Raw genomic sequence first — 10000 nt, forward strand, 5'->3', positions numbered from 1 at the left:
AACGTACTCAATAACATAAACTGTATAACAAATATCAAGAAATATGTAAATTGCAATAGTTATTAATATGGATATATATACTTTATATTTAATCCACTTGGAATAAGGTAGAAATATGTACATCTATACAAGTGGGAAACTAATTATATATCTTTTAACTTTGTGTTTTACTTACATCAAGGAAAATAATACTTCTAATAATCACAATAATATTCAACAAAAATAACTGTAAATGTAACATACTCTAATATGTTCAAGTAAGCAATAGCATCCAAATGATTTTTTACAGGATATGAATTAATTTATCTCATCCTTTATTCCCTCAGACAGAATACTGTCCACACCTTACATAGCAACCCACATTACAATAAATCATACCATCACCTGTAGTATTCTGTTGCATAGTCTTACAAATTTAAGTAATTATCATTTACATCAGTAATATGTCAACCTATCAAAGGATAAATACATATACTTTAGAATACTGAGAACTTACCACTATAACTCAGTTATTCACTTATACAGCAATTTTAAAGCAGAGAAATGAATACCTCTTGCTATAACGAGATACACATCAAGGAAGAAGGCATGGTAGAATATCTTGAAGACTATGATATTCCCAGGAGCAGGGAAACTTAAGACTTAAGTTGGTTAATGCCTATTCTATTGGGATAGAATGTGGTTACTGATTAAACCAAAATGTATTATGAGTAAGCACTTATGTTAATGTACCATTAGCACTTCTTGTTAACCTCTTACTGCTGGGCACACCTATAGCCATCATGAAAAACCAGCTCATCATGATGGGTAAGGCTATAGGTGTCACAACAAGCTAGAGTGAGTCATGTGCGAAGTTCCGCTGCACACAGTGGACTCAGGGGCCCAATGGCTGGACGGTTGCCAGAAGTCACTAGAATCAGTGATGCCATAAGATTTCTGGTACCGTCATGTCGGGTTTAGTTTGCTTACTATGAAAAATTCTCAGCTGAAGAGAACACACACATACAAAAAAGAAATCAGGTGGCTAGTAAAATCACCACATGGTTGTTGAGGTATCTATTATTCCCTCATTTCATACGAGATGACAATGGCTGGTCCACTGTTACATTTGTACCAATAACAGGAATTCAAATAAGGAAGTGCTAATGTGACACTAACTGTTATTATCTTTTAAAATATTGTGCAAAAACGTCTGTGTGGTTTTATAAAATTACGTACAGAACAAGAGAACAAGAAGACTTAAAAATGAACATGACACAATAAAAATTTTCTTTTACTATATCTAATAACAAATCCCCTTTCTCATGAGTACAATTACAATCAATATCTTCTACTGAAAACCACAAATCCTTTGAAATTACATAAAACAAAAGAAAAATAGTACTCATAACAAACTTCTCTCTGCCTGAAAATTTGTACCAGTTGCATGCAAGATTTCATTTCTTCAAAGTACAATACATTTCAACAATAACTTACTTTTCACTGCTTACAAATTTGTACCAGCTTCAAGCAAGACTTATTATGGGACCCAGCTGAATATCAGAACATGGTTATAAAGGTAGCTTGTGGTTTATTTGGCAAATAAATAAGGTAAAAATTCACAAATCCAACTCTCAAAGGGCTCCTTCCTCTTTACTGTTTCTGATAGAGGAATATCACATTTTCATGATGAAAGAAGATATGAAATTTAATAATCTAGTTTTATTTTCAACAGAAATTTATTTAATATCACAAACAAAATGTGATTAATTTCATCATGAAACTATTTTAATACACTGTTCAGAAAAGACAAAGTTGATAATTCTATGAAATTACTATAGTAATTCTAGGAAACTTAATCAAACTGCTCACATTAATAGCCATAAAAAAATCCTTTGGTAATATCAGTATTCCTTATTTTCCTTTTTAGAGATTCTGAATCAAAGTCTGCATTGAGAAGAAAAAGAAGGAAAGTGTCTTTGTGAATGTGTATGATTTATACATAAATACAAAATGAATGTGTAATTCTATAATAACTAACAAAGAATTGTCATTATTGCATAGTTGTCACTGTTAACTCCCATTATTTAAGTATTCAATAATTCTATCACATTGATGTACAACCATGTTCTTTGGTTCTCACAGAATCATAAAAATATAAGGCACTTGAAATATTTAAAGATGCCTTTGTTAATACCACGTGTTTGTAAACACTTATATTAGATTCTCTCAAACATAAAAAAATTACAGATAATAAACTAAGTCTAATTTATAATATTAATATTAAAAGCATCTACCATCACAGATATTTTTTCTCTGCTTTCAAATTCCAGCATGCTGCTTATGGTTCAAACTGAATAAATCATGTTTCAATTTTTTATGCAACTCTTATTTACTTTGGGGTTTATATAAAACCTTATTTCCATTGATAAACCCTGATAAACATATTCATCATTAAACATTAACATATATTCCATGAATATTAACAATGAAAAGGAAATTATCAAATGTACTATGAAAGCATTTATAAAACTAAACAACTAACATTCCTTCTTAAAGTTTCATATTGGCCATTTTCCTTTCATTCAAGTGTGTCATACACCCAATGTTAAGTAATGTAAATCTGGAGGGAATTCAATTTTAAATTCTTGTCTTTAACCCATTGCCACTGGGACCATGTAATGCCCACTGCAGTTTTATTTTGTGAATTGTCTTCACACACAGCTGGCTCCACAAATGTTCAGCCACCAAGGAGTCAATCTGTAGGCGTATGTGACCTCACCTGATTTTTTTTCCTTGAGTTTTTGGAAAATATCTAATGCTATTGATATATTAATATCAATAGCAATCTTTAGCACTGGCATTTTGACAATCATAGTGTTATTAACATAAATAATACACTAAACTTTCCAAAAATCAAGAAAAAGAGTGAGTTAACTAGAACTTAATAAACTAAAATCACAGTGGACATGGCATGTACATATCAGCAATGGTTTGAATAGAATGTCCATAAAAAGATATTGAAAATAAGAGTTAGCTCTAATTCTTTGATTTGCAATCTTTTCTGTCACTTGCAACAAGAAAGGGTAGATTACCCTCATGAGTCTATGCTTAGCACCTTATGTGTTATTCCAACTGAGGTCCTAACCTCACCATAGACTTGAAGGTGGTTTAAAGCATCATCTCCCAGATTCCAGTTCACATCTAAGGACATTTTCATATTCTGCAGGCATGACAATTTAAAAGTGCACCAAATTCAATGAGAGTGGTGTGGCAGGTTAGGCCTATCCAGGATAACTGAGGAGTGTGGGGTAGAGGTGCCTGGTGGGGTAGAGTATACACATCCTGATTCCAGTCACCCAACCATGCACTGAACAAAACTTTTTTGAAAAATTAAAGATAAAAAGATAAAAATAAAAATAAACAAAAATAAAAATGGCAATGGACTGAACTGCTAATGAAACTGGTACTTCCATATCCTTAAACATAATGTACTGAAAATTACAACAGACTGGGGTCCTTGAAATTACATGATCAAGATCTAATCATAAATACTTTTGTTTACAAATATCACTCTTACCCTTATCCTCCTATAAAATATTTCTTAAGTAACTTATAAAGGCTACCTTGCAAGGTGTTATCACAGAGGATATATTATATCAACCAATAAAGAAATCAACCTTTTACTTTAGATTGTTTCTCAAATGAAGATTTTGTGACATTAACCCACTTCTTAATTTAAATCTCTAGGATTTTTATCAAAATACAGTTAGAATAAGGCAGACAAACTTGAAGCCTTAATTTTTAGCTTTCAAAATCATGAGCTACACAGCCATGTCCTTTGATAGCACAACATTCTTTTCACTAGGCAATGACTTCAAATCCATTTTCAACTTCAAAATGACTTACAACATGAGATTCAAATGATTCTTGTGGTATCACCCGAGGAAAAACTGCATTGCACATTGGACAGATGCGTTCCTCTTCATCCTCTAAAGTCAGGGTCTGGTGATGTGCTGACCGTGCGTGTGTCTGGCTGTAACATGTCATTTTCTCGGCCTTCGTCATCACTCACCTATGAGGATCAAAATATCAGTATGAGTATGAGCATGTACAGCTGTATGAGTATATATTCCATGTATAGATCTATAAAAAATCAACATAGTAATGCTGATGAAATAAAAATACTAATTCTTATTCTGCTTAACCCTTAACATTGATTAAGTTACTGATGCCCATACAGAACTCTTATGTATCTACCCTCTCATCAGATACAGCTCACAGCCATATATACAAACAGTTCAATTATCTAATTTCTATAATTAAGGGAACTGTCTAGCAAAGTGGTGGGGGTAAGGTATAAATGGGGGGGTTAAGGGTTAAGGCAGGGTAAATTTTAAAAATACTAATAACAAAACTATTTTATCAATTTTCTTCAAATTTGAATATTTTATTTATTGTAGCATTCCACATGACACAAACTGATTATTTATAGGCCTATATCTAACGAGTTTATAGAGGTATTTGACATTTTATGTAGGATTTTTAATGTTTATATGCTTCAGACATCTACATTAAATGTAGCTATATTACTACTATAATGTGTTTTCTCAGTTGATTAAGCTCCAATGAGCATAAAAATGTAAAATCTTTGCTGTGTGTAAAGTCTTAGAGGGTGGCGCAAACATGAGAACTCTCAGGAGACCCCGTGCAGCCACAGGGACCACACAGTCAACATACCTATCTGATCAAACAAGTTGCATTCATTTATTTTTCGATATAGAGACCACCACTGCTCATCCATTTTTGTCAAACCCTAAAGTTATATATATGAGGTTTATGTGTAATCTTACAACTCAATACAAGATTACAGTTTACAAAAAATTCAAAATTACACAAGACCCACAACTTATGATATCTCTTCTACACTATCTCCAATACTGTCTATAATAAAGATTATTAACAATGCACATAAAAAGACACACAGATAAATGATAAAGTTATCTTTGTGACAAATGTAGCATGAATGAAAATTAATATCTTCATAGTGCAAGAGGTGTAGTTGACTGGTATCGATTATACCTTTGTCAGATATACATACATCAACAAGATAACAAAGCATATATCGGTTCATAAATCTTTTCCCCAGAAGTAAAATTCACCGCAGAAAGCCAAGCACCATGGTTATCCAACCTGCAAGTCATGCTCCAAATGCTTCCCATGCTTGGGAAGCACTGGAGCATGAGTTCACACAGGCTGCATAACCATGACTACTACACTGCAAACATAGATAATTTGAAACTGGCTGATGCAGTGTTTACATTCTCCTCCATCATGCTATGTCCAGCTGTCTCATCTTGATTGGTCACCAGCAGGCACACTTCATGACTCACTGCCTCATCCTGACTGCTGGTGGTGAGTACCCCCACTGCTCCCTTCTTGGACCACTCAAATAAGCTTCCCATAGTTCTTAAATCCCTGGCAAACTCCCAGCCTACTTACGGTCCACAATCCATGACTTGGGCATCACTCAAAATATACACTTCACCCGAGAATCAGTAACACAAGACAGCTTTGCCATTGGAGAGCCTTCCTTGAATATAGCCCTCTTTACTCAGTTATATTAGAAGTTCAGATCCCATAAACATGCGGCATGCAATGTACATTGCATACGCTTAATTACATCTTTACATCTTAAATCAAAGGTCTTTTGCTCTTTAAACACCATATACGCTGATAACTCCATTAGTCCATTAGAGAATGCAGAATGACTAACCTGTTCACCTATTGTGAGAAAAAGTAATACAAATCTCTTCATTATTCAATCTCATTTGTTATTTCCTACCTGGACTTGTCTCCAGTCAAATGGACTTTGGGGCCGATCAGCTGTTGGAGTGGTTGCATCCACCAAAATGTTGTTGTCCCCTCCACTGTCATCTGTTGTCTGACTCCTGTTTTGAAACAGTCTCGTGATTAATATAATATTGACTTTCTACAGATTACATAGAGAAATCCCTAAATATGCCACCAGGGTGATGGGAACTTGCCATCATGAGAATTTCTGATGAGGGCAGAGTTGACAGGAATGAACCCCATAAGTGTGGGCTCTTGCATTATTTCCATCAGTAAACAAGAGTAAAATGACCATCTGTGAGCTGTGACTGGAAGAGCACTGAAACCAGGGAGGAAAATATTTCCATGATCAGTATCCTGCAGTGACCAGCAGCACAGGCTGTTACAGAAAATCAAATAATATATAATATTTCAAAATTACATAAATAATATTGTCACTTCCTGCAATTGTTACTGCAAAGGGTTGTAGGCTACTTAGAAAAATGATATGGAGTCTACTCAAGTAATATTGAGCTTAATATAGGATAAGAATGGACAAATATAGACCTTGGGAAATAGAAAAAAGGCAAATAATGCTTAAGAAAAAAAAGAGATAATAACATTGCAAAGGGAGATACGGGTTCTTAATACCACACACAACCTAATTTACCCTTCGGATCCAGGTGATGTGACCATCATGTCATGAAAATATCTGACTCAAGGGGCGGGTGATGTCAACATGCCATCACGGGAAAATCTGGCTGTAAACTGGGTGATGCAAGCCTACTGACATAAGTGTTTCAGCTGAAGGCTGATGAAAAAGACTTGTCACGAGTGCACAAACCTCTTGGGGGGTTTATTTTACTCATATGGCAATTTCTTATTATTCCAATCAATGTACAATTGTAGAATGTAATGTCCGTAAGCTGTGACTGGAAGAGCACCGGCTCCATGGAGGTCACCATTTCCATGCTCAGCATCGTATTCTATGACCAGCAACAAAGGTTATAATACAGAAAATGTAATATTACGTAAAAAAAATTAAATAATACAAATAACAGTGTTACATAGTACTATCTTTATTTTTTCTTGGTAGTTGTAGACTACCTAGAGAAATAATATGGAGTCTGTGCAAAGAAAAAAGTCTATTACCATCTGGATAATGCAAATCAAATGGCAAATATGGACATTGGAAAATGGCCAAAAAGCTAAAAACGCTTATGCATAAAAAGAGTAAATAACTTTGTAAATAGGAGGCATCGAGTCTTGTCATTGCACACACACATTAGTGGGCACCCGTTTACCAGCCCCCACCCTGCAAAGCAGCCACTCAAGTAAGCCTGATGCCCAGATTTTTGGTGATATGATTGCCATGATGCAACTGGATCCAGTGGGCTAAATCATTTGTGATACTATACTAATAAAAGTACTTATCAAACTAACTAAAATTGTTACAGATAATGCCCTTTATACAGAAATAAGTAAGCATATATGATGGACATAACAGTAATATTATCACTATTATAAATAAAAATTCAAATAACAACATATGATTGAGTAAAACCAATGTCCACTAAAATTTTAAAGCTCTTACGTGTTCATTCCTCCTGTAGAGATGAAGGTTGGATTAAGTACAGATCCACATGTTGCTAACCGGCTCTGACATGTTCCATCCTCATCAGATGTTGTTTCATCTCCAGTCTGAGTGGCACTCTGAGAGTGTGTGGAAGGGGTCACTGTCAGAGTGGAGAGGTCACGGTCTCGCTGGTTTAAGGTGCCGTTTCTGGATGGCCCTGTGGCATTCTCTTTGCTGTCAGTATCAAATGGGGAACTTCCTGCAGGGTAGAAGACAATCTACTTTAAGGACTTGGACTTATGTTTATGTAAATGACCACTAAGGTCAACGTAATGTAAAATACATATTGAAAATTACTGCAAAAATTACCCTGGTTAACATGGGCAAAGAAATACAATATGGTATTCTTACCAGTACGAGACCCAGATGTTGAATTGAACGATTGCAAGAGAGGAGACAACAGGAGGAGGCTGTGATTTTGTTCCTGCAGGCTAGAGAGCAAGTCTTTCATGCGTTGTGCTGCAGACTCCACTGACTCCATAAGCTGTTCATCACTGCTCTCCTCATCCCATTCAGAATTCACTTCAGCAAGCTCACTACTACTAATCTGTTTAGACATGATATCAATTGCAGTTTCTGTCTATGCAAAACAAAGATAGACCAAGGTTAATAAAACCTCAAGAAACTTATTTCATATCCTTTCAAAATGTTTCACCAAAATTTTTAAAAACATTTCTGACATCATACAAAATCAAAAAAAATTCAATGACATCTAAGGATTATATATATATACCTGTTCAAATTCATCTAATGTATCCTTTAATGATGAAAGGAATCTCGAAGGAGGATCATCAAAACTGTCAAGCTCCTCTGCAAATAATCATTCCATTAATTTCATCAAACATTTCCAAGAAAACATAACTTTATTTTATACTACCTTCAGTCTTTTCCATGAACTTACACATATCAATGCTCTTACTAAAGAGTTTGAACTATGGTTCATAGATGTTGGAGTAAGAGGAGGAGGAGGAGGAGGAAGAGGAAGAGGAAGAGGAAGAGGAAGAGGAGGAGGAGGAGGAGGAGGAGGAGGAGGAGGAGGAGGAGGAGGAGGAGGAGGAGGAGGAGGAGGAGGAGGAGGAAGAGGAAGAGGAAGAGGAAGAGGAAGAGGAAGAGGAGGAGGAAAAGGAAGAGGAAGAGGAAGAGGAAGAGGAAGAGGAGGAAGAGGAGGAGGAGGAGGAGGAGGAGGAGGAGGAGGAGGAGGAGGAGGAGGAGGAGGAGGAGGAAGAGGAGGAGGAAGAGGAGGAGGAGGAGGAGGAGGAGGAGGAGGAGGAGGAGGAGGAGGAGGAGGAGGAGGAGGAGGAGGAGGAGGAGGAGGAGGAAGAGGGGGAGGAGGAAGAGGGGGAGGAGGAAGAGGGGGAGGAGGAAGAGGGGGAGGAGGAAGAGGGGGAGGAGGAAGAGGGGGAGGAGGAAGAGGGGGAGGAGGAAGAGGGGAGGAGGAAGAGGGGGAGGAGAAAAAGGAGGAGGATGAAATGGAGGAGGAGAAAGTGGGGAATGAGGAAGAGGGAGAGGAGGAAGAGGGGGAGGAGGAAGAGGAGAAGTAAGAGGAGGAGAAGTAAGAGGAGGAGCAGTATGAGGAGGAGGAGGAGGAGGAAGAAGAGAAGAAGGAGGAGAAGGAAGAGGAGCAGGAGGAGGAAGAACAAGAGGAGGAGGAAGAACAAGAGGAGGCAGAAGAAGAAGAGGAGGAGAAGGAAGAAGAGAAGAAAGAGGAAGTGGTGAAGATAAACACAGAAGTCAAAGGTTAAGTTGCTGTTTAACCCATATCTGCTGGGCCATGCCTATAGCCATCATAAAAAACTGACTCATCATACTGGGTATGGCTATAGGCAGAAAATTCTACTACATGCAGCAGACTCCCAGGCCAAACAAAAAGGATGGTGGCCAAAGGTCACCGGAGTCAGTGACACCAAGAGATTTCTGATACCATCATTGAGGGGTTAAAAAAAAAGAAAAGAAAACAGACAAGAATATGAAGCAGAATAAAAGGAAGAAATTACAGCAGGAACAATGATCTTAAAAAGGCTGATAAGATCCCCAAACTACTGGAAGCCCACCTGAGAGGGGAACAATCTTAGTTCGTGGTGGACTGGCAACATCTGACACAGACATGGCCAGGCATGCCCCGCCAGGGAGGGCTTTCACCTGGGTGGTTATCAGACTAAGCTTTTCTCTAAGGCGGCGATTTTCATCATTCATCTGATTAACCTGGAAAGCAAAGAGCACATATGAAGAATTATAATAATTAAAAACACAACAATGATAATACAGACAAAGTTGTTAAACAGGAGACAAAGTGAGAAAGTATCAAAACCTCATAACTTTTAGGGGGTTGAAAATACATAGGGATTTATTCCACTACATCCACTGCTCTTTACATGTGTCAAGTCAGAATCAAGAGATCATACCTTCTTTAAGAATGGTTTTGGAGTAATCAAGTCATAGGAACACACAGGTGGCCACTAAGAGCTAAACAGAATGATCAAACATTGAAACTGACTTCCATTCATACACAAATAAAATTTTCATTTTTCTAATACTTTGATTTTAAGTGTTAAC

General features: G+C 36.8%; 1 protein-coding gene across 3 annotated transcripts in view; it reads right to left on the reverse strand.

Moving 5' to 3' along the window:
- Positions 1-10000, reverse strand: part of LOC125040560 — a 23718-nt gene that overhangs the window by 96 nt on the left and 13622 nt on the right. For all 3 annotated transcript variants that reach the window (XM_047635162.1, XM_047635163.1, XM_047635161.1), the window contains 6 exons: positions 9499-9649; positions 8181-8257; positions 7799-7994; positions 7406-7646; positions 5825-5930; positions 1-4054 (listed from right to left, as the gene is read on the reverse strand). The exon at positions 1-4054 is cut by the window's left edge and continues 96 nt beyond it. In XM_047635162.1, coding sequence (XP_047491118.1) covers positions 3965-4054; positions 5825-5930; positions 7406-7646; positions 7799-7994; positions 8181-8257; positions 9499-9649 — 861 coding nt within the window. In that variant the 3' untranslated portion in view covers positions 1-3964. The remainder of the gene's footprint in view (positions 4055-5824; positions 5931-7405; positions 7647-7798; positions 7995-8180; positions 8258-9498; positions 9650-10000) is intronic.

This window comes from Penaeus chinensis, chromosome 29 (genome assembly GCF_019202785.1).
Source record: "Penaeus chinensis breed Huanghai No. 1 chromosome 29, ASM1920278v2, whole genome shotgun sequence".
In the NCBI taxonomy this organism is placed as follows: domain Eukaryota; kingdom Metazoa; phylum Arthropoda; class Malacostraca; order Decapoda; family Penaeidae; genus Penaeus; species Penaeus chinensis.